Source organism: Thalassophryne amazonica, chromosome 15 (genome assembly GCF_902500255.1).
Source record: "Thalassophryne amazonica chromosome 15, fThaAma1.1, whole genome shotgun sequence".
Taxonomy (NCBI): Eukaryota; Metazoa; Chordata; class Actinopteri; order Batrachoidiformes; family Batrachoididae; genus Thalassophryne; species Thalassophryne amazonica.
The window spans coordinates 31,213,715-31,240,080 of record NC_047117.1 but is presented as its reverse complement, the minus strand read 5'-3'; the positions used below and the strand labels follow the sequence as shown (position 1 = coordinate 31,240,080).

The 26,366-nt window shown below is 38.8% G+C and overlaps 1 protein-coding gene across 3 annotated transcripts in view; it reads right to left on the bottom strand.

The window, feature by feature from the left end:
- Positions 1-7,902: 7,902 nt before the first annotated feature.
- Positions 7,903-26,366, bottom strand: part of usp53b (ubiquitin specific peptidase 53b) — a 96,218-nt gene continuing 77,754 nt past the window's right edge. For all 3 annotated transcript variants that reach the window (XM_034188130.1, XM_034188132.1, XM_034188131.1), the window contains 4 exons: positions 24,328-24,389; positions 19,345-19,423; positions 13,886-14,724; positions 7,903-8,413 (listed from right to left, as the gene is read on the bottom strand). In XM_034188130.1, coding sequence (XP_034044021.1) covers positions 8,337-8,413; positions 13,886-14,724; positions 19,345-19,423; positions 24,328-24,389 — 1,057 coding nt within the window. In that variant the 3' untranslated portion in view covers positions 7,903-8,336. The remainder of the gene's footprint in view (positions 8,414-13,885; positions 14,725-19,344; positions 19,424-24,327; positions 24,390-26,366) is intronic.

Below are 26,366 nucleotides of genomic sequence, written 5' to 3'. Positions count from 1 at the left end.
CTAGTGAGGTCAGCCATTAAAAGACCCCCACAACAACTCTGCAGGAGTTATAGGCTTTTTCAGCTGTGACTGCAGAAACTATGCATAGTGCACCATCACCACTTCTGCAACATCATGGTGGAGTGGAAAAGGGGTGGATGTTTTTTTTTCTTGAAAAGAAGACAAGAAGCTTCAGCTACAGTTTGCCAGAAGGCACATGGGAGACGTGAGACTAGATTTGATCTGTTTTTTGTTTTGTTTTTTGTTTTTGCATGTAAATCCTTGTTTGTTCCAAACAACCATGAAGCTCTGACAGTGGTGTAACAGACAAAAGCCCCTGAGGTTAAAGTTTCCATTTTGGTTTCAAAAGTAGTCCAGCTAAAATTGTCATGTCGGAAAACACATGATTACACACCAAAATAAAATAGTTTAACTCATATCATCTGTCCAGTATTGGAAAATTTGACCCTTGACCAAAACTTCACTGTCCTTCCCATGTTACAGTTATTTAACACAGGGTTGGCAACGGAGCAAACTATGCATTTTGTGATTCTGTGAAATAAGTCATTTGATAAAGGACTGGAGCATTTTAAGTATCACAGAACATTAAGAATGTTCCCCTACTTTTACAGAACTGAGAGGTTTTTTTTTTAATGACTGAATCACCCGAATGATTCTAAAGGAATTTGACTTTCAGCCTGCTTTGGAGCAAATGCAGCACACGTTAATGTGGACTCAAGAAGAAGTCCCCTCGAAAAATCAGCCACAGGTCAATCATTTGGGTGAAGGTGAAGGTCACTGGGTTCAAATGTCTAGTGGGCTATAATGTCCCAACCATTATTTCGTTGGCTTTAACTCACTTTGAGAGTTGATTTGTTCTCATGTCTTTGCTTTTATTGGTATTATATTTTATGATGTTTTATGTGTGTTTTTTTATGGTTTTGTTTGAACCCATTATGTTTTTTTTATTGTATTGTTGATTTTTATGGCTCTTTCATATTTCACTGTACAGCACAAAACAACTTTAAATGTGCTCTTCAAATAAATTTGGATTGAATTGGATTTCATACCAATACACTGTTTAAATGTGATCCCTTGCAGCAGGTTTGTAATTTTATTTTTGCAAACCCATGGACCCTAAACCTCAGGATGGGAACCACTGCTGCAGTCTGATCTAAAACTGTAAGTGAACATATTTTATCATGTTGGCAGAAAGCAAAGTCTCAGCATTTGTTTCCATTTCTTTCACACATGCATGCACCTGTGCACATATGATGACAATCCACTCATCTTATGATGCAGTCATGCTCTGTCAGAATGTCTTCAATTTCTGTCACTCATTCATTTGAGCAAATCAAATTTTTTTTCCTGTGGTCGCAGTTCACACATTCAACAACATCCTTCATCATTTTTAGTCATTCCCTACGTGCACTTCCACTCACAAATACCACATCACACTGAAAACTTCAAGGCACTCATGATGCAAAACAGAAATTGTGTGAAAATTCCTGTTATTACAGATACAGAAACAAATTTAACAACAGGAAAATAACAATAAACATTTCCATCAATTAAATTATTATAAAAACAAAACCAACAACAACAACAACAGAAAAGCACACAATGGGAGCACATATTGGGAGACCTCAATGATTTTTTTCTATCTGTATACAGTTGTTATACAGTACTGTGTAAAGGTTTTTGGCACATTTAATGCACCTAAAAACCTATGAAAAGCTGCTATGTAGACAAAATTTTTATATGCGCATAAATAAAAACTTGTGACCAATTTTCAGCTGGGTATATATCTGGGTATATATAACGCAATGCTAAAATACCCTCGACCGTAAGAATTGTCTTCTTTATAATTTACAGTTGTTTAATTTGTATCCCTGTGCAAATTTTATATATATATATATATATATATATAGTAATTTACATTAATTATTAAGATCCTATTTTCTTATGTATAATTTGTACATGTTCAATCAAGACCCTCTATTTTGTCACATGATCACGTCACGTGATCAAGTATTTATGCTTTATTGTGTTATCCGTGTATCATTGACACATTCACCTCTGTATGTTTACATTGATGAAGCAAAATAAACTCATTCAACTTGATCAATCAATCATAAACAATAATTTATTTACATTTTAACGACATCTGCAGGAGGGCGTGCGTGTGTGCATACATGAGCATTTGACAAGAGTGGAAGTTAGCTTTGAGTTAGTGTGCACGGTGACATCCACGAGATGCCTTGTAAATCACTCAAGAGGTGTTATCAGGTTACAGAAACAACGTTTTCAGTTTTAGAAGTGTTTGTCGGTAGCGCTTACATAGTATATGAGAAAGATGTTATGTTTACACACAAATGAAATGAAGTTAGCCGTTAGCTAGACCAGCCACTGACGTTGCCACATGAATGTCCGAGAAATGTCTTGTAAATAACTCCACAGGTGTTATTATGTTCCAAAAACAGCATTTTCAGTTTTAAAAGTGTTTATTTCTAATATATAAGAAACATGGTATATTTGCATATATGAAGTGGTTATAAGATACATACATACGTACATACATACATACATATATACACACACACACACATATATATATATACACTCAACAAAAATATAAACGCAACACTTTTGGTTTTGCTCCTATTTTGTATGAGATGAACTCAAAGATCTAAAACTTGTTCCACATACACAATATCACCATTTCCCTCAAATATTGTTCACAAACCAGTCTAAATCTGTGATAGTGAGCACTTCTCCTTTGCTGAGATAATCCATCCCATCTCACAGGTGTGCCATATCAAGATGCTGATTAGACACCATGATTAGTGCACAGGTGTGCCTTAGACTGTCCACAATAAAAGGCCACTCTGAAAGGTGCAGTTTTGTTTTATTGGGGGGGATACCAGTCAGTATCTGGTGTGACCACCATTTGCCTCATGCAGTGCAACACATCTCCTTCGCATAGAGTTGATCAGGTTGTCAATTGTGGCCTGTGGAATGTTGGTCCACTCCTCTTCAATGGCTGTGCGACGTTGCTGGATATTGGCAGGAACTGGTACATGCTGTCGTATACGCCGGTCCAGAGCATCCCAAATATGCTCAATGGGTGACATGTCCGGTGAGCATGCCGGCCATGCAAGAACTGGGACATTTTCAGCTTCCAAGAATTGTGTACAGATCCTTGCAACATGGGGCCGTGCATTATCCTGCTGCAACATGAGGTGATGTTCTTGGATGTATGGCACAACAATGGGCCTCAGGATCTTGTCACGGTATCTCTGTGCATTCAAAATGCCATCAATAAAATGCACCTGTGTTCTTCGTCCATAACAGACGCCTGCCCATACCATAACCCCACCGCCACCATGGGCCACTTGATCCACAACACTGACATCAGAAAACCGCTCACCCACATGACACCACACACGCGGTCTGCCATCTGCCCTGAACAGTGTGAACCGGGATTCATCCGTGAAGAGAACACCTCTCCAACGTGCCAAACGCCAGCGAATGTGAGCATTTGCCCACTCAAGTCGGTTACGACGTCGAACTGAAGTCAGGTCGAGACCCCGATGAGGACGACGAGCATGCAGATGAGCTTCCCTGAGACAGTTTCTGACAGTTTGTGCAGAAATTCTTTGGTTATGCAAACCGATTGTTTCAGCAGCTGTCCAAGTGGCTGGTCTCAGACGATCTTGAAGGTGAACATGCTGGATGTGGAGGTCCTCGGCTGGTGTGGTTACACGTGGTCTGCGGTTGTGAGGCTGGTTGGATGTACTGCCAAATTCTCTGAAACGCCTTTGGAGACGGCTTATGGTAGAGAAATGAACACTCAATACACGAGCAACAGCTCTGGTTGACATTCCTGCTGTCAGCATGCCAATTGCACGCTCCCTCAAATCTTGCGACATCTGTGGCATTGTGCTGTGTGATAAAACTGCACCTTTCAGAGTGGCCTTTTATGTATGTTTGGGAAACAAGATATATAATATATAATATCCATTACCAAATATCACGAAGTCTAGCTCAAGAGAGAAAGATAGGGGTGGGGTGGACGTGGGTTGATGGGCGGTCGAGGCTACTGTGGGAAGTGTGCTGCTTGGAGTGACAAGTGGGATAGCCAACCAAGTTAGCGAGAAACGCGTAGCTAATCAGCAGTGTTGCCACAGTTACTTTGAAAAAGTAATCCAATTACTGATTACTGATTCCTCCTTGAAAAAGTAACTTAGTTACTTTACTGACAATTGGAAAAGTAACTAAGTTAGATTACTAGTTACTTTTTTAGTTACTTTCCCCAGCTGCCGACAACAACCCTCTGCCACCTCAACATGACAATGATACTTGTTTTGCCAAAACTCGCTTTATAGTCACCCTTTCTTGACTTCAATGAAAATAAATACTTGTTTTATAAAAAGTAAAATAAAGACCTCTTTCTTGACCTCATATTTAACTGTTGACAGCACTGTAACAGTAAAACTTGCAATTTCTAACCTACATTGTTTATAAATGTAACTATTAAATTCATTCTAACATTTTTCTAACATTTAAATTCTCTCTAAACATTTTACTTGTTGAAATTATTATTATTTTAAGTAGTATTAGTAGTTGTAGTAAAAAAAGGCTTCAAAACTGGACCTTTAATCTAGGGGTGTTGTGGGGGGCACATCCTTGCCCCACTCCCCCATTCCATCTGGATTCGCCCCTGCTTTGGCGTTTGAGCACAAAGAGTGGATAACATTTATTTATGCAGAAAACAGGACCAGATTTACAGGTAAGAAAGTTTTATTGCATTTTCACATCATGTGGTCCTCAGAAAGAGAGTTTAGGTGCATTTGAGTGGAAAATAGTGTTAGTTGTTGACGCGTCACGGAGGATCAGCTGTTTTTAACGAGACGATACGGAGCAGCTCGGAGAAAAAAAAGCATAAAAATGTCTTTGTAAAACTCAGTGCAGGTGTGCTGTCACTGTGCTTTAAGAGGTGAGGACGAGTCGTAGCTGTTGCAGAACAACGCGGATGAAAAGCTCACAGCTCGCTTAAAGTGTGTAGCTCTGTCGAATTCCGACCTCCTGCCCACAGACCAAGTTTAATGCTGCTTTCGACCCATAATGCAAAAATAATAGTAACGCACAGTGACCTGATTACTGATTTGGAAAGATTAACGTGTTAGATTATTTGTTACTAAAAAAAAGTGGTCAGATTAGACCAGCATCACTGCTAATCAGACAAGGATATCTACGTTAAAGAGGCGGGCTTCGAGCAGTGGCATACATTTAACCCTTTATGTGCCATAATAATGGAGGACAGTGGTTTTATTGGTCGTGATTACATAGTAGGGGCTGAATATTGGTAGGGACGTGACCCTAGCGTCCCTACCCAAAATTACGCCCTTGGTTAAAGTTAACACCAAACCATTTGTACAACACATAAGCCAGTTGTACAACATATAATATAAAGACTGTAACTTTACTAAAACAAGGAAACTTTGAACTTTGTCCAGAGTTTGCGCACCTGAAGAAAATTTTTGGTAACCCTAACCCTAATAAAAAAAAGTCCTTGTTTACAAATATTTCAGCAAGCTCATCTACAGGCATGTGAGAGGGAAATAAAGAACAATGCATAAAATGGCCGGGTGTCAAGAGGGGCCTGTTTGGGGCATCTGGGGGGCCCAGAAGCTGAAGGGGTTTAGCCATGCTAATGCTTCCCAAAACTATTTTCTGCAGTGAATTTGCAAGGAGTGGTAGGAAGCATGGAAGTAACTATTTATTCAACGCTTTACAAGCTGGACAAAATGTGTCTTCGTATGCCACCAACCTCTGGAGAGAAGATGAACAGACTTGATTCCTAACACTGCTGAAATTTTGTTAATTTTGTTCAGCTATGGTCATAACATGCAGAAGCATTTCACAATTTATATATCTATTACATACAGTATTTTATGATGGTAAGATGCACATAGAACCTTTATTAATTAACATACATAACAGTGCCTGTTTCATTGTTCCATGGAAGTGCTATGTTAAAGATTGACCAGCAGATGTCACCATATTTAATTGTATTAAATGCTTTGAAACACTACCATTTCAATACAATTGCTTCATATTGATTCAGTGGTTCAAAATGCATCAGCGATCAGAGAATACTGCAGTCAGAACGTTGTCAGCAGATGTTATTAGTTGTTTTGGTTGTGAGTCTTAAACTCTCCTTTCATTAAGAAACAATGCATTGTGGTCTGGTCTGGTCTAATCTAGTCATCAACAGAAAATTAATGGGAGAAATTTTTATTTTGGCATGTCATTTCTTGCTTGTGCATGAGACTGATGGGGAAAGAGTGTCACACCAGATGCATGAGAGTTGGCAACCCTGAAGAGTGCTGCAACACACTGATAGCATTTATGAACTATAACTGGATTAAATAAATTAGAAGGACCTTGAAAAATGTTTCACAGTATTTTCCCAAACATTACTCTAAGGCAAGACTAATGATTCAACAGATTATAGCCAGGTTATTGATTGTGATCATAATAAAGTATATTTTATTTATCAACTTATATTTCATAAATGACTGAAGAAACCTACCTAATAGCTATTATTATTTGGGAGATATTATATGCTTCATTAATTTAATTTAATACATTTATAAAATATATATTTTAAGGATTTTTATTTGGGGAAATTTCAGAAAGATTAGATTGGAATTATCCACAGGGATAGCATAAGTGTAATTGCATAACTTCCTTCAGATAATTGCTATTTATAACAAAATCAAGTTGTTTTTTCATATTTTTACAATCATATTATTGAATGATTATTGAGCAGCATCCCAATAAAGAAATTAGTTTTTGTTAAATTGAATAAGAATTTAAATTATACATTTTTTAAAAAACAACTCTCAGGTGCATAAAACATTTGCACAGCACTGTGTGTATGAGTGGTAGAAACAAGCTATACATGCTCCAGTGAACTGATTTGTTTAAAGGCATTCTTCTAAAGAATGACGGCGTCACTGCATAAACATAACAGATTATAGACATGTGATGAGAATATTCAGATTAATATCAGAATATTCTGACTGTATTGTGGTCTTGGGAGTGTTTTTATGTACACAACAAAGCACCTTAACAATAGTAATCTTAATGTAACTTTTAATGACTGCATAGCTGAGCTCTTAGTCTAGTTAGCAGTTTAACAATAAAAAGTTTTCATTAAAGTTTCAACATGACGCCTAAATAAAGTTCTTCAACAAAACAATCACATTACAATTTTTTTTTCAGATCATTCATATGCAATGGCCCATTTATAAAATTTGTTAGTGTTAATTGAAATCCCAATGGAATTTTTGTTTCTTGGCAATATTTTCATGCTCATGCTGCACACAGCAATTAAGACTTTATAAAGGCCACATGCACATTTCAAAAACATTATCTCAAAGACCTGTGCAGTAATATGGCAAATATTAATGTCACAAATGCATAATAATTATATTTGCATCACTTGGCAATGATGTGTTAGTACAGCGCTAGTTAAATCTGTCTGCATTAAAAGGACGAGTGGAAACTCTGGGATTTACAGACAGACCTGAATGCAGCTGTGGAAATATCCCGTTTTCAGAAACTTCAAACCTTATTACGATTTAAAAAAGTAACTTAAAAGGACCTAATAATTAAAACAAAATAAAACAAAAAACTTTTAAAGGAAATCTGACAATTTACCTGTACATGGACAGCCCTCAGTCATTCATTAACACAGGAATGTTGTAAAAAGAAGTGCTAAATGATAACAGGTGTAGTAATAAATCAGTAACTACAGATACAATTTATTATGCACAAATCATCATCCAATGATCAACACTTTCAGTCTTTTAGAAACACTTGTGCAAACAAATAACGTTGACCTGTTGCTGCAATCTTTAAACCCGGAGCTTTTATTGTGCTGTGCAGAATATCGACTTCATATAAAGTGCTGTTAACAAATGTAAGCATGTTAGCATGCTGCGATTCAGCCATTCGCCCTCGCGTGACTGTAGCAAACGGTGAAACCAAATTTAGACTCAGAAAATGAAAAATGGAATTTAAACATAAAGACTCACAGAGCTTTTGTGGAGAGTAAAAACCAAGACATCACAGTAAAGTGGAAGACAGTCTACTGTGCATGGCAGCTGATCAGACTTCAGACGACATGGAACACTTCCAAAAATACTCAATATATGTGGCAAAATTGCATAAATAATAATAATAATAATAATAATAACAATAATAAAATGTTTCTATTCTGTAAACTCTTTGGCATTGCGTTAGTATCACTCTGACAGCTGTTTGTAACGCTCACCACAGAACACTCATAAAAAACCACGTTCATCCAGTCCTTTGGCTGCCACTGGGTTCCACTTTGCAATAGGTTTATTGCTATTATGGCCTGCAAGAAAAAGAATTCAAATTCTAATTAGAATTTCAGTTCCATCAAACAACCCAGTGAAAATTTTTGGAGTAGTGGCCCTTGACAGGGGTAGAGAATATTTTTATTTTATTTATTTTTTTTTCGCCTACTCGTCAGGACCAGCAGCACTAATTTTGTTACTGGAACTCCTGGTCCAAGGTAGTGGCCCCAGTTATTTGGAAGCTCAGAGCCTCTGACGGCGAGTATTGATTGTATTCAATCAATATTGCATTTGTAAATCTCAATCAATCAATCAATTTTATTTATATAGGACCAAATCACAACAAACAGTTGCCCCAAGGCACTTTATATTGTAAGGCAAGGCCATACAATAATTACGTAAAAACCCCAACGGTCAAAACGACCCCCTGTGAGCAAGCACTTGGCGACAGTGGGAAGGAAAAACTCCCTTTTAACAGGAAGAAACCTCCAGCAGAACCAGGCTCAGGGAGGGGCAGTTTTCTGCTGGGACTGGTTGGGGCTGAGGGAGAGAACCAGGAAAAAGACATGCTGTGGAGGGGAGCAGAGATCAATCACTAATGATTAAATGCAGAGTGGTGCATACAGAGCAAAAAGAGAAAGAAACACTCAGTGCATCATGGGAACCCCCCAGCAGTCTACGTCTATAGCAGCATAACTAAGGGATGGTTCAGGGTCACCTGATCCAGCCCTAACTATAAGCTGTAGCAAAAAGGAAAGTTTTAAGCCTAATCTTAAAAGTAGAGAGGGTGTCTGTCTCCCTGATCTGAATTGGGAGCTGGTTCCACAGGAGAGGAGCCTGAAAGCTGAAGGCTCTGCCTCCCATTCTACTCTTACAAACCCTAGGAACTACAAGTAAACCTGCAGTCTGAGAGCGAAGCGCTCTATTGGGGTGATATGGTACTATGAGGTCCCTAAGATAAGATGGGACCTGATTATTCAAAACCTTATAAGTAAGAAGAAGAATTTTAAATTCTATTCTAGAATTAAGAGGAAGCCAATGAAGATGGTGGGTGAGATAAGCTCTCTCCTTCTAGTCCCCGTTAGTACTCTAGCTGCAGCATTTTGAATTAACTGAAGGCTTTTCAGGGAACTTTTAGGACAACCTGATAATAATGAATTACAATAGTCCAGCCTAGAGGAAATAAATGCATGAATTAGTTTTTCAGCATCACTCTGAGACAAGACCTTTCTAATTTTAGAGATATTGCGTAAATGCAAAAAAGTAGTCCTACATATTTGTTTAATATGCACTTTGAATGACATATCCTGATCAAAAATGACTCCAAGATTTCTCACAGTATTACTAGAGGTCAGGGTAATGCCATCCAGAGTAAGGATCTGGTTAGACACCATGTTTCTAAGATTTGTGGGGCCAAGTACAATAACTTCAGTTTTATCTGAGTTTAAAAGCAGGAAATTAGAGGTCATCCATGTCTTTATGTCTGTAAGACAATCCTCCAGTTGAGCTAATTGGTGTGTGTCCTCTGGCTTCATGGATAGATAAAGCTGAGTATCATCTGCGTAACAATGAAAATGTAAGCAATGCTGTCTAATAATACTGCCTAAGGGAAGCATGTATAAAGTGAATAAAATTGGTCCTAGCACAGAACCTTGTGGAACTCCATAATTAACCTTAGTCTGTGAAGAAGATTCCCCATTTACATGAACAAATTGTAATCTATTAGATAAATATGATTCAAACCACCACAGCGCAGTGCCTTTAATACCTATGGCATGCTCTAATCTCTGTAATAAAATTTTATGGTCAACAGTATCAAAAGCAGCACTGAGGTCTAACAGAACAAGCACATAGATGAGTCCACTGTCTGAGGCCGTAAGAAGATCATTTGTAACCTTCACTAATGCTGTTTCTGTACTATGATGAATTCTAAAACCTGACTGAAACTCTTCAAAGAGACCATTCCTCTGCAGATGATCAGTTAGCTGTTTTACAACTACCCTTTCAAGAATTTTTGAGAGAAAAGGAAGGTTGGAGATTGGCCTATAATTAGCTAAGATAGCTGGGTCAAGTGATGGCTTTTTAAGTAATGGTTTAATTACTGCCACCTTAAAAGCCTGTGGTACATAGCCAACTAATAAAGATAGATTGATCATATTTAAGATCGAAGCATTAAATAATGGTAGGGCTTCCTTGAGCAGCCTGGTAGGAATGGGGTCTAATAAACATGTTGATGGTTTGGATGAAGTAACTAATGAAAATAACTCAGACAGAACAATCTGAGAGAAAGAGTCTAACCAAATACCGGCATCACTGAAAGCAGCCAAAGATAACGATACGTCTTTGGGATGGTTATGAGTAATTTTTTCTCTAATAGTTAAAATTTTATTAGCAAAGAAAGTCATGAAGTCATTACTAGTTAAAGTTAAAGGAATACTCGGCTCAATAGAGCTCTGACTCTTTGTCAGCCTGGCTACAGTGCTGAAAAGAAACCTGGGGTTGTTCTTATTTTCTTCAATTAGTGATGAGTAGTAAGATGTCCTAGCTTTACGGAGGGCTTTTTATAGAGCAACAGATTCTTTTTCCAGGCTAAGTGAAGATCTTCTAAATTAGTGAGACGCCATTTCCTCTCCAACTTATGGGTTATCTGCTTTAAGCTGCGAGTTTGTGAGTTATACCACAGAGTCAGGCACTTCTGATTTAAAGCTCTCTTTTTCAGAGGAGCTACAGCATCCAAAGTTGTCTACAATGAGGATGTAAAACTATTGATGAGATACTCTATCTCACTTACAGAGTTTAGGTAGCTAGTCTGCACTGTGTTGGTATATGGCATTAGAGAACATAAAGAAGGAATCATATCCTTAAACCTAGTTACAGCGCTTTCTGAAAGACTTCTAGTGTAATGAAACTTATTCCCCACTGCTGGGTAGTCCATCAGAGTAAATGTAAATGTTATTAAGAAATGATCAGACAGAAGGGAGTTTTCAGGGAATACTGTTAATACTTTTACACGATTCTCCTTTGTTGACTGAGCTTCATTCATGAAGTCAGTGGTGTGACTGAGTGGCACAGCACGGGTCATTGTAATCTGCGAACAGAGGCTGAGGTGCAAGATTGAAAAAAAAAATCGGCGGTCTTGTTGAACACTTTTAATCACTAGACCGACACGATTTTTAACTAGACATCGGTCTAGCAAGGGAAAATATCAACTAGCCATAGGTCAAAAGTTACTGGTCTGTGTTCTCGGACCAGTGGATTTCTCTACCTCTGCTTGGGTTAAATTGATAAACCAATGTAACCCCTCCCCACAAAGAACAAAACTCTAATCTAGGCTTTTTGAGATATCCTGCTGTTAAAACCAACACATAGACAGCAATCATCACATTGGCATCTTCTTAAAGGTAGGGGAGGTTAATCGATTTATTTATTTATTTTTAATAAAAGGCCAACTTTGTTACAGAACCCAAAGAGATATCTTTACATTCCTTGTTCCAAATTATAGTTGTAATTTAAAAATAAATAAAAATCAATCCATTTCAAATTTACCCAGTTATTCAAAGTTTTCCATTAATTTTCCATTCATTTTTTTCCTCCCTCTGTCTCTTAAAGGTAAAAACAGTTTCATGTGAATGAAACATCTTCACAGTGTGATAATTCCACATCTAAGCTCAGAGAAACACCTCCGCTACAAGATTCCAAGCTTGAAACCACCTTGACTTCTGCGACATATGTCACAGAACTCCTGCCAAAAAGTTTCTAAACCCTTGACCTTTTATTTTTTAATTATATCAAATGAAAAAAAAATGAGTAATCTTGATATTAAAATTTCTAAAATGAAGCCCTTTAAACTTACCCTTTAATCTCTAAAACATGGCATATATGAAATAAAAATATAAAAGACAAAACAATAGTGTGCATATGTATGGGTACCTTTAAGTACAACACAACTATAGCTTCACTTTTACAGTCAGTTTTCTTTAGACAGTCAGTGGATGGATATGATGGATTCACTGACATCACTTGCTAAGAAATGCAGTCTGGATGGTACTGTATGTGCGCTCAAACTGTGTAGCGAAGACATATAAAACACTCAGTGGTTGTGCAAGAAGGAGACAAGAGAGGAATGCCATCAAGACACCCATGGCAACTCGGAAGGAGTTATCGGCTTTTGTGGCAGTGATCTGAGAACTTGTGCGTAATGCAGCTTTTGTCTGTTGCATCCCCAGTTATACAACTTCATGGCAAAATGCAGCAGAGAAAGACGTTCTAAAAAAATAATAATTCAGCAACAGTTTCTCAGAAGACATGAGAGGCTCAAACTGACAGACGATTTGTTTTGTTGTATGCCCGCATTATTAAAGTGTTTGAATTAGTTATTATTTTTATTTCATTATTATGATTCTGATTCTGATTATTATTATTATTATTATTATTATTGTGTAAAATTAACCCTCAAACGCCCAAATGGGGTAATTTACAGTGTTGCCACAGTTACTTTGAAAAGTTACTTTAGTAGTTACTTTATACAGTTACTTCATTAGCAGCTTCGTGCAGTTACTTTATTAGGAGCTGCCAACAACTTACAACTAATAAGTAATGTAACTAATAAGGTAACTAGTAATCTAACTTGGTTACTCTTAAGATTGAGTAATCAGCAAAGTAACAAATCAGCAATATAATGGTTACTTTTCTGAGTACTCAATCTTAAAAATAACCAAGTTAGATTACTAGATACCTCAATAGCTACATTCAGCAGCTGCTGACAAGTTGTCCGCGGCTGCTAATGAAGTAACTGTAAAATGTAACTGTATAAATTTACCATAGAGTGCCATATTGTTTGTACTTCTTCATAAGTGTTGTAAATAAAGTCCAAGACATATTCAGTGACTCAGAGATGTACATGTATCCATCTCCTGACTTGTCTGACGAAACCCAACAATAAAACTGTTGATTTATATGTTCTATACCAAAGGGGCCCATTACTTATGTAATGCATCATCTTGGCTTTTATATTTTTATTTAATTTGTATTAAGTTGTAGAGATTTGCTTTCAGTTTGAGTTTAAGGAGGATAACTTTAGAATGTTTTATACTGAGAAGACTTAATTACTTTTTGTATTTGAAATGGCATAAACAAATTAAAATGAATGTGAAATACCAAGGGGCCTATCACTTTTGCAAGGCACTGTATATCCTGGTGTTTAAACCAGCCTGGGCTATATGTTTTTTTGGCTGCACAAAATACCCTGTGGCTACTATTTTGTACCCTGGTGTATGTTTTGACAGGGGGTTGCTCTGGCTTGCTATGTGGTTTTAAAATAGTTTATCATTGGTTTGGAGCACTTGAAAAACATGATGTCCAGTTCAGAGCAGGTTGAAATGTGCTTGAGATATTCTTGAGAACCATATTTGACTTACCAAAGGGAGTTTACTCCACATATAACAGCGGAAGAGAAACAGGTCATTATTTGTATACTGCTTGTGAAGATGAATGGCTTCACCTCTACTTACTTGCATTGGGTTTGGTTCTTGGCACATCCTGTGAGTGTGAGTCCACGTGAAGCATGTGGGAGGCATCTCTGCGCTCAGATGTGGCGACGGTCCGTGGCGCTGTAGCGGATAGGACCAGTGGCCTCTGGTTGTGGTATTTCAGACGGTATGTTTCAGTCATAAAGTTGTCCACATTGAAGTACGTTGTGAGACAAACCTCTTGAGCCGGTGCCGCCTGATCCACACTGCATCCACTGAGCCTTTCCTCACTTTCACATGATGATGGGGTACTCCTCTCTAGGTCAGAGCCAGACTTGGAACTTGCATCTGAAAAAGTTTTGAGTCCTGAAAGGTCAACCTTCTTATGAGGACTAACATAGGATGTGGGTGAAAGACGTGGACTTGATGGAAAGGGTTCTTGCAGCATCCTCGGTCTGAAAATGCCATGGCTTGTCTCCGCCTGGTGAGGGGAGATCCACTGTGTGGGTCGAAGGTGAGGAGACCCTGTCGTGCTGAGCTGATTGTTCCCTTGAGGAGGTTCTGCTGTCGTGTTGCTGGGAGGGTGATGTGGCAGGGTCGTGTGAGGACACTGGGAGTCAGAGGTGGTGGCCTCATTGTTGCTGGAGCAGTAACTGCTGTCCCTGTCCTCGGGCTCTGACAGAGCGAGGTCATCTGAGCTGTTCCACTCCGGGCTGCTGGTTTTCGTAATATGTCTCGGGGCTGTGCTTTCCGTAGGATGTTCTCTGCAGGCTGACACCTCCTGCTGCTTGTTGTGCACAGTTCTGCTGTCTGAGTTGGTCAACTCTCGCTCTGCACACATCACTTTCCTGGAGGTGCCGCATGTGTACTTTGATTTCCTTCTATAAAAACAAACAAACAAGCAACAAAAACAAAACTGAACTAGTTCAAGTTGTTGCAGACCGAACGATCCCCCACTAAAAATCGGTCCACCTTGCTTCACTGCGCATGCATCATTTCGGACCACAGCAGCACGTTTGTGACGGAGTCTCTTCACCCAAAGTGTTCAAATGAATTAATGGGATTATTAACCATCAGATGACAAGGTAAAACCTCTTAAATCATTCTAAAGTCAGTTTTAAGCAGAAACTAGGCCGTTTTAAGCAAAAACTCGGTAAAATTCCATGACGCTTTGAAATGACCAACGCGCAGTGAACACATCAGCTAGCAGTTCGTTTAGCCACGGCACTCTGATCGCTCCATCTGTGTTTGATGATGAAATAATGCTGAATTTATGTGGAAATGATTGTTGTACAAAAGCTTCATGTATCTGTCGCTGAGATAAATGATGACTGGAGTGCAGTGCTAATGATGCATGCGCAGTGAAGGTGTGGGACCGATTTTTAAGGGGGACCGTTTGGTCTGTGACACAAGTAATAAAAAACAGAAAGTTGATATACCACTAGCCTGTGGATGCTGTTTAACATCATTCATTTATTCATTTTCTGTCACTTATCCAGGTATGGATCATGGTGGCAGTAGAACAACCAGCTCATCCCACACTTCCCTATCCTCTGCCAAGTCCTGTAACTCTTCACAGGAGATCCTGAGGCATTCCCAAGCCAGCTGGGAAATCTAATCCCTCCAGCATGTCCTGGGTCTTCCCGGATCTTCCTCCCAGTTAGAAGTGCCTGGAAGACCTCCCTAGGGAGATGACCTCGGTGCATCTTCACCAGATGCCCAAACCACTTCTGCTGGCTCCTTTTCATGTAAAGAAGCAGCGGCTCTACTCTGAGTCCCTCTCAGATAGTTGAGCTTCTCACCCTGTCCAGGCGTGTAAACCCGGATACCCAACAGAGAAATCTCATTTCTGCTCACTGCTTGTATCTGTGATCTTATTCATTCGGTCATTACCCAAAGTTGATGATCACAGGTGAGGAAAGAAGCGTAAATCGACAGGTAAATTGAGAGCCTCGCCTTTTGGGTTAGCTCCATCTTCACCACGACAGTCCGGTACAGCATCCGTAAAAGATCAGACACCGCCCCAACCAGTCTATTGATGTCACGCTCCAACTTACCCCCACTCGTGAACACGACCCCAAGATATTTAAACTCCTCTGCTTGGGGCAATACTTCTCCCCTGACCCAGAGGGGACAATCCATCTTTTCCGACAGAGCACCATGGTCTCAGATTTGGAGGTGCTGATTCCCAGTCACTTCACATTCAGCCTCAGACCTGCTTAGTGCACATCAGAGGTCACTGAATGATGAAGCCAACAGAATCACATCATCTGCCAAAAGAAGGGATGCAACTCTGCAGGATTGTTGTTAAACAAATTGATTTTTTTTTGTAATGTTACAGCTTTTCACTGTGTAATGCAGAGTATTTCTGTTCATGTGACCAAAAAAAACCAAACAAAAAAAAAAAACAACCCTTGATATCAGTGCAACAAAATAATTCATCTCTTGGTGTCTTGACTTGTCTCTCTTCCAGCATCCTTCAAGGAAAATCGACATCTTGTTTGTCCTTACTGTTTCACCTAACGTAAAAAGCTGAACATTTCAAACTTTTGATGGGTCATACTGTTGCAGTGTGTCACCCTCACAACCTGCAGGTGTAGATTAGCCATTATCCTCTCACTGAAACAAATGGCAGATCCAGGTCACCGTGCAGCATCAGCCTCCCATCTGGGACGGGGCAAATTTGTGCTTTGTATTCCGATAGTCCTGTTTGTGTGGTGAGATGGTGAATTCAGCACATTCTGTTATGTTAACAAACATGGCCACATAAGCAGTCAAGGTCATGCGACTTGTGAGTGTATAAGGTGTACTGTTGGTACATGACAACACAAAGAAAGTTGCTGATGACTAGTCAGTCATAAAATCCTCATCATAAACAATTTGACTTCCTTATCAGGTGCAGAAGATTGAAAATTAAGTGTTATTAAAGATAGTGTGCAGGATTTAGTGGCATCTAGTGGTCAGCTTGTGACTATTTATCATTGTACATGATTTTGTTTCCCCTCACATTTTTAATTCTTTGATGATGGGGATTCATGTTTTCTTGCCTTCCCTTGTAATGAGCAATATGTATGATGCCACATTTCACAAAAATGAGGGATATTAAACTTGTAAAGCTGCACTAACAAAAAGTAGACTATGTATATGGGAGCAATCATTCCTCTTCTTTTTTTGGAGCTTTCCAGCCAAGATGCAAAATGCAAGAGGTGATGTAATTATGACCCTTTTGGGCTAGTGCATAAACAGAGGTGCAAAATGTCCATCTCCCTGTAGATACAGTTGTGCTCAAAAATTTACATACACTGGCAGATTTTTTTTCCACTTTTTTGCCCATTTTTCAGAGTATATGAATGATAACACAAAACCTTTTTTTCCACTCATGATTAGTGCATGTATGAAGACATTTATCATCAAACAAATGTGTTTAAATCATAATGATAACAGAAACTAAGCAAATGACTCTGATCAAAAGTTTACATACTCTGGTGATTTTGGCCTGATAACATGCACACAAGTTGACACAAACCGGTTTGAATGGCTACTAAAGTTAATCTGCTTGCTTGTAATCAATGTGTGTATAAAAAGTCAGTGAGTTTCTGAGCTCCTGACAGACCCTTGCATCTTTCATCCAGTGCTGCACTGACATTTCTGGTTTCTGAATCACAGGGAAAGCAAAAGAATTGTCAAACAAAAGGTAATTGAACTGTATAAAACAGGGAAAGGGATAAAAACAAAAGCTATCCAAGGGACTGAAAATGGCAATCAGCAGTGTTAAAACTCTAATTAAGACAGTGAAAATGAGGGATTCTGTTGAAACCAAACCACAGTGAGGTAGACCGGGATGGAAAGAAAAACCCACAAATGACTTCAGCTGAAATACAGGACTCTCTGAAAAAAGTGCTGTGGCTGTTTCAAGATGCACAGTAAGGAGGCACTTGAAGAAAAATGGGCTGCATGGTCGAGTTGCCAGAACAAAGCCATTACTATGTAAATGCCACAAAGTATCTGGTTTACAATACGCCAAACAGCACAGAGAATAAAGTAATTTGGAGTGATGAGACCAAAATGTAACTTTTTGGCCACATCCATAAACATTACATTTGGAAAGGAGTCAACAAGACCTACAATGAAAGGTACACCCTTCCTACTGTAAAGCATGGAGGTGGACTGATATTGTTTTGGGATGTGTGAGCTACAAAGGCACAGGAAATTTGGTCAAAATTGATGGCAGGATAAATGCAGCATGTTATCAGAAAATACTGGAGGAAAATTTGCACCCATCAGCGTCTAAGTACATCCCAAGCTGCACATGGGATGTACTTAGACATTCCAACATGACAGCCATCCATTTAAGACAACTATCCACCAACAATTTGTGAATTTCTCCACTGTGGTGTGAATTTCTCCACTGTGAGATCAATAAAGTCTTATCTTATCTTATCTTATCTTACCTTATCTTATCTTATCCAAAATACAAGGCCAAGTCGACCTGTCATTGGCTACAGCAGAATAAAGTGAAGGTTGTGGAGTGGCCATTTCAGTCTCCTGACCTCAATATCATTAAGCCACTCTGGGAGATCTCAAACATGCGGTTCATGCAAGACAGCCCAGGAATTTACAGGAACTGGAGGCTTTTTGCCAAGAAGAATAGGCAGCTTTACCATCAGAGAAAATAAAGAGCCTCGTCCACATCTACCACAAAAGACTCCAAGCTGTCACTGATGTTAAAAGGGCAATACACGATATTAAATGGGGTATGTAAAGTTTTGATTTCGGTAGTTTCTGTTGTCATTATGATTTAAAAAGAGTAAATAGTTGTTTGAGAATTAAAAGCTTCACACAACCACGAACCATGAGTGAAAAAAGTTTGTGTTATTATTCAGATTCTCTGAAAAATGGCCAAATAAATAAATAAATAAATAAAAAAAATTCTGCCAAAGTATGTAAAGTTTTGAGCACAATTGTATGGTATCGGTTAGTTGTTGCAGGTAATTCTACACTCATAAACAGATGGCCACAAATTGCATATTCCCTTTAGGCTAATAACACTAAAGTTGGCACATTTTACTTTTAAATTTGATGAGAAGTCATACATTTTAGATGCAAATTTACTTACAGTATAACTAGTAAATGGAGCACTGTTACCTCACAGCAAGAACGTCGTTGGATCACTTCTCACCTGGTCCTTTCTGAGTGGAATTTGAATGTTCACCCCATGTTCATGTGGGTTCTCTCCGGGCTTCCTCCCACTTCCAAAGACATACAAGTTAAGTGACTTGGTGAATCTAAATTGACTGTAGGTGTGTGAATATGTTCGTCTGTCTACAAGTGGCTATGGGAAAGACTGGAAGCCTGTCCAGTATGGACCCCACCATTCGCCCCAATGACTGCTGGGATAGGCTCCAGCTCCCCTCTGACCCTTAATTAGAATAAGCAGGTATAGATAATTAGTACTAAATCTGCGTAAAACGTGTGCACAGTACACCAAATTCAAACATTACCTTGAAATTGGACTGCACTTCAAATGTGAATGTGAACCCTGGTCACAGTTCTTTCCCTGAGGTTTAGGATGAAGTTTACCTGTAAAACATATACACAAAAACACATGCAAGGTGTGAATAAGAACCTCATCCTTCTCTAGGAATCTGAAAAATATATCACGTACGAGTTACTGCATTGTTGAGGTTAATCTCTGTGACAACACCACCTGTCGTCATATAAATCCTTGATATATACAAATAATAAGAGGAAGAGAATTAGAGGCAACTGAAAAAAGGGCAGTGCCTATGCCATGTCTACCTTTCTAAAACATTTAATTAAAAAAAATGTTATATATATGACGTCGTCATAGAAAATGCATTGCTGTATTTTACGTAGAACCCACCTGGTCAAAATTCTAAATTCTTTCCAGACAAGGTGAATTTTGATCATTTTAGAAACATAACAGTGTGAAGCCTTTTTTTGAATAAATAACACAATTATAATGGTGCCAAAGAAAAATAATTTTTACCCGAAGCCATGGCCATCGAGAATTGCGAAGGCTTTTTGTTTGTCTGTCTGTGCTCAGCATAAGTCCAGTCCTATTACTGCCAGTCGTCAAATTCACAAGGAACACTCTTGGGATACAGACCTTGGAAAAGTTGAAAGATAGCTAACCTTGACCTATTTTAAGAGGACAAAAGGTCACATTCTGTTCCCTATGTTTATAGCATGATCTCGGGAATGTTAGAGTGGTGACGTCACTTCCTGGTGTCGCTAGGTGCTAACTTTGCTTCATTTTTGACTAAATATCCTCCTGACTACCAGGAAGGTAGTCAGGAGGATATAGCACCTTTCTCATATATTCTGTAAAAGCTAGTGATAAATAAACACTTCTAAAACTGAAAACGCTGTTTTTGTAAACTAACACAAGACATTTCGCAGACGTCAGTGTGCACGCTAACTTCCACTAACTCAAAGCTAGTTTCCGCTCATGTACACATACAAACACACACTCACCTGCAGAGAAAACGTAAATATTGTTTATCATTCATGTAACCTGATAACACCTCTGGAAGTATTTATAAGACATTTTGCAGCTGTCAGCTTGCACGCTAACTCAAAGCTAACTTCCGCGCTTGTCAAAAGCTCATGTACACATACACACACATCCTCCTGCACATGCTGTTAAAACGTAAATATTGTTTATGACTGATTGATAGATGGGCTTTACTGAACTTGTACAAATTGTACGTAAGACAATAGGATCTTAACGATTAACCCTCTGGGGTCCGAGGGCATTTTTTGGACAGTTCAGTCGCCTGGCATAAATGTTTTATTATTGCTGTTAACAGCTCTCCCTGCATCCCACAATCAAGTTTATGTCTCTTTTTTTCAGGACAACCTGTGCTTTCAGAATATATATGTTTTTGTTGTGTTTTATAAGTGTAATAATAGGCAGGAAAAAAATAAAGCGAAAAATAATTTTCCACACACATTTATTCAAAACACACAGCAAACTATAATAAACAACTGTTGACACTTTATAAAGGTAATTTGAGGTCTTGTGTGAAAGACTGTACAACAAAAAGGTTCAAACAATAAACACAAATGCACATTTTGAACAATATATACAAAATGGTCTATGCGTTTTGTTATTTTGATATGGTAAACAGTGCTTCCAGTAACAATCCAGTAATCCAGTAACATTCACAAGCAAACTAGTGGAGCAATCCTGATAGTTATGCACTCTTTGTTTGAGCACATGAGATTGTCATCAGAGGCTCTCCGTCTGGTTCACTTTCGCTGTGCGTAATGGCGCAGGGAAAACTGAGTATGTACTAATAGTATGTAGTCATTGGAGCACCCAGGGGGCTATTCAAACAGGCGAACTAGTAACATATCACTCCTGAAAGCGACCTTTGGCTTTTCACATGAGGTAAATCTGCCCTATGATTGGATTTTGAAAACCATGTGACGGTGAACCAATTCCAATTGGACACTCACATTGCGCACGTCATCACACAGCTTCTATGAGGAGTACAAAGACGGCCGATGGCTGGCTCGAAAGTCCGCGGAGTTAACTTTTCAGAAAAAAGTAAGTTTCTATCTCATATCATTAAAAAGTTATTTATAATTTAGTAAATCTTGGTCTTAGCCATCGTATATGATGGCGTTGGCCCCAGAGTGTTAAACAACTGCAAATTATAAAGAAGACAATGCTCATACGGCCGAGGGTATTTTAGCATTGTGCTATATTTCTGACTTTCTGACAATAGTTAAAAAAAGGGACTACGCCTTTAAAATAAGCAAACTCAGAGCACATTTGACTGTGAAGCTCTTGTGCTGTCTGGACACAATGTGGCAGCAGAGTTCCAGTCTGGCTGTGTTATTTTCCTCCCAGCAGTTAGAAACAGTCGGTGTGCACACAGCGAGAGGCAGCATAAATTCCTTCACTTTAAAAATAGAAGTGTGATTTTTTTTTCTTTGCTGTTGCTCTGGAGAGCTCCATGCAAGGATAAAAGCTTGAGCGGGTGGTTAGAAGCACTGGCAGTGGTCTCAGAGAGTCTTGATAAAGTGTCAAGTGCAGCACGCTCACACTGCACATGATGCAACTGACAGCTATTCATCACAATGCAGACAAATCTACCTCTGTGGGATTACTGTCAGATTAATGTGTGTGTGTGAGTAGAAATCACTACAGACATTAATTACTGTCAGCTCCTCTCTGGAGAAACACCAAAAGAAAATATGCAGTACGTTTTAAATTTTAATTATAGCACACAGTGCGTGTCCATCCATCCATTTCACACCATGTGGTGATCGAGACAATATTTCCACTGAGGACAACAGCTGCAATGAAAACACTGATATGTTAAAAAGAAAACAAAAACACTGATTTGTGATTCATAGTGTTATTCAACACTAATGGACCATCAGGGGCCGACAAAGTGTTACCCTCCTTATAAAGTGGTATAACACATTTTTAAAAATACACAACACCTGTGCTGAATAAAGTATTTATGGTGGAAAAATAATTGAGAACAAGGAGGTGAGAATGATAAATGTGCATGTGAACATGACGAGGTGCCCAGCTCTCATTTATTATTTGTAATGTTTTTGGTGGGCACGATGCAGAAAATACTCCACACTCACTGCCAAATGTTTAACATATCAAATACTACATATTGTTGTTGATTTAATTGGAAATCACAATTTTTTTTATAAACCCAATAAAAATTATTCTCAGAAATTGCCAAATACAGTATTGAAATGAAGCACTATGAATACTTTCCAGATGCACTGTAGATGCTTTAAGATGTGCACTAATAATTTTACACATTTAATATGAACAAACAGGATCACCACATCCATTACACCACGAGTAAAAACTGTGAGTACACCTGTTTGATATTGGTTTGTCATTAAAAAAATTTTTTTAAATGGTGTACCAATAATACACACACACACACACACACACACACACACACACACACACACACACACACACACACACACACACACACACACACACACACACACACACACACAACAAAAAAATGTTTTGCTGCTAACTTGTTCAACCTACTCCAATAACGTCAAATCAGTGGAAGTGTTTTTTTATTTAAAAAGTGTTGTGTAAGTTGTCAATATTTCTATCTTTGCCCTCTAATGTTGGTGTACTTGCAGTGCATACTAAGTATGTTATCGATCTTAAACTGTCGTTATCATGTATGTGCTGTGTACTTACATAAACAGATTATTGTGCAATAAATGTATCTATGTTATAATAGCCAAGTGACCTCTGTGTGCATGCGTGCATGTGTGTGTGTGTGTGTGGCTTTAATCACGCAAAAACCAGGGAGAGCTGACATTTGGCATTTGGTATGCTTATGTATTGTGGGTCAAGGATGAACGATGTGGAAGCAGAAAGTTAAGAGGACACATATTTTTGGAGAAATTAGCAATTTTAACTAACCAATAAACAATGGATGCTGTGCTGTCATGCACCATGGGAGTTTGGGGTTTTGATGTTTTAAATGTTGTTATTGTGGTTTATGTTAGTTTAACAGTATTGTTAGGGTTATTGATTTATTGTGTTTTTGTAGTTCAGTTGGTTTTGTCAGTTTAAATAAGTCTTATGTTGCTCTTACCTTGAGTGACTTAAGTTGCATGTTGGTACCATGAGTGAAATGTTTAGTGGTTTTAATGTCTTCAGTCACTGTCTTTGCTTGTCAAATTAAAACCACCTGCTTACAGCAGCTGTGTGTGTGTGTGTGTGTGTGTGTGTGTGTGTGTGTGTGTGTGTGTGTGTGTGTGTGTGTGTGTGTGTGTGTGTGTGTGTGTGCGCGCGCGTGCGCGCAACTTCAATCAGGGACAAACAGAGCACAACTGACATTTGCTGTTTGGCATGCATATGTATTTTGGGTTTGGATGAACGCACCAAAACGAAACACTGGCAGGACTAATAGTTGTGGAGAAGCTACGAATATTAGCTAACATTGCTAATTACATTTTGGACTGACACACCTTTCCAGCAGGGGGCAGCAAATCATCTTTATATTAAAAGCGTGCGTGTAAGTACATATAATTGTAAATACCTTAAAATTACATAGATGACTCAAGAAAGAGAAAACACTTATTTCCATTGTGATCATTTAAAAATCAAATGAAAAAAAAATAGAAGTAATAATAAAATAAAAAAAATAAAAATGATAATAGTTTGTATATGATAACAACAACCTAAGCAATTTCTAAATACATTAAGGCAGTAAATTAACATTACAAATTACATAATTAACAGGAAATATAGTTATAGTTATAGTGATATGATCACTATATTCTGTTAAACTCCGCTTAGTTTGTTTATTTCACCTGCAGAATGCAGCGGTTATTGTTTTCGGTTCTTTGCGTCTGCATGTCTGCGTGTGGATAAAATGACTGGAGCAAGTGGAATCTGATTTGAACAAAACCTGTTTAATTCATATGCAAAATGTGTCGCTTACCATTGTGTGAGGGTGAAGATGATACACTTGGCTTCCCATCGCCTCCCTTTTGATGCAGTTGGCTGAAAATAAAACAAGAAAATTTTCCATAATGATTTGGCTGAAAAGTCAAAAATAGTTCGCAAAGGTGATTCTGGCTCTACATAAATGTAAACCGAAATTTGACACAGATGTTGTTGAATTTTATATAAAGCCACGTGCATTAGATTTTGATTTAATGTCAAATATTTTTGGGAATGTGTTTGTTTGTCTATATGTAGCCCTGCAACAGACTGGCATCCTGTTCAGGGTGCACCCCACCTCACGCCCTGCTGGGATAGTGTCCAGCCCCCCACCCCGTGACCCTTAATTGGAGTATAGTGCTTGCATGAGCCAACCTTGAACCTTTGTGCGCATGCGTGAACGTTTTCATGCCTGTCGATTTGCTTCATTTCCTGGTAAGCAGCCTTTGTGTGAGGTGTGTGTTGTGCTCTTGGTGGATTTTCTTTTCAAGGAAAAAGACGGAACGACTGGAGCAGCGGCGCATCAAATTTTGCCAGAAACTGGGCGACAGCCAGGTGGAAACCATTCGGAAGATTCAGACGGCTTTTGGTGACGATGCTTTGGGCATCACACAGATTAAGGAGCGGTACAACCGGTTTAAAGACGTCCGCACAACGGTGGAGAGTGAGCCACGCTCCGGTCGGCCATCAACATGCTGAAATGACCAGATCATTTCCAAAGTGAACGCTGTGGTGATGCGGGACTGTTGTGTGACTAGTCAAGAAATTGTGGAAGAGGTGGACATCAGCACTTTTTCAGTACATTCCACTGTGACAGAAGATTTGGCCATGAAAAGAGTGGCGGTGAAATTCATGCTGCTGCTAATGGTGCAGCCAAAGCGCCTCTGTGTTGAAGTCTCACAGGACATGCTGTGACATGCCCACCTCTTCCACAATTTCTCAGATAGTCACACGACTGAAAAGTCACCGAAAGCTGTCTGAATTATCCGAATGGTTTCCACCTGGCTGGCGCCCAGTTTCTGGCAAAATTTGATGCGGCGCTGCTCCAGTCATTCCGTCTTTTTCCTTGAAATGAAAATCCGCCGAGCGCACGACACACACCTCACACAAAGGCCGCTTACCAGAAAATGATGCAATCAACAGGCGTGAAAAAGTTCATGTATGCGCACAAAGGTTCAAGGTTTGCTCATGCAAGCACACATGATTCAAATCCATCAGGTTTTTACAAAAAATAAAAACGTCCAATACTTTTCTAACAGACCTCGTATTTTTTTTTCCGAACTTTATAAAACTTTGTTAAACTTTGTAAAACTCTTGTAACTGTTAGAATAGCCTAAGCAGAGGGCCACCCCTTTGAGTCTGGTCTGCTTGAGGTTTCTTCCTCAATATCACCAGAGGGAGTTTTTCTTTACCAATTTAGCCTGAGTGCTTGCTCTAGGGGTTGGTAAGGTTAGATCTTACTTGCGCGATGTGCCTTGAGGCAGCTTTGTTGTTGTAAATGTAATAAATTAAACTGAAATGAAATTAGAAGCGATGTGGGTTCACAATAATCCTTAGTTTGTCCAGTTTCTAGTGTTCAAAATGAAGGGGCTGGGTTTAAAAATGGCTGTAATTCCTAAACCATCAATGAACTAGTTTTATTAAACCCTGTGAATTAAAACCAAAAATCCACACCATGCCCTGACTGTTTTATTCCAACTCCACTGTGGTGGTGGCACAAAGGGAAAATAAAACAAACAAACAAAAAAAATTGTGTCCCTGTTCAATTAATTATGTACCTGACTGTAGATAGATAGATAAGTCCATCCCTTCCAGCTTGTTATCACGATAACTCAAAAATAATAAATCTCCAAATTAAAAATACATACTAGGCCAAATTGATTAAAATGTGGTGAACCTTGATACACCAAATCAATCGTAAATGCCACTTTGTTTTGCATGTGTAATATAATATACCTGCCTGCCATCTGCTGGACATGCCTGGGCTTGTTGTAAGTAATCTCTATCATCACATGTGTGATGGAAATTCTGGTTGAA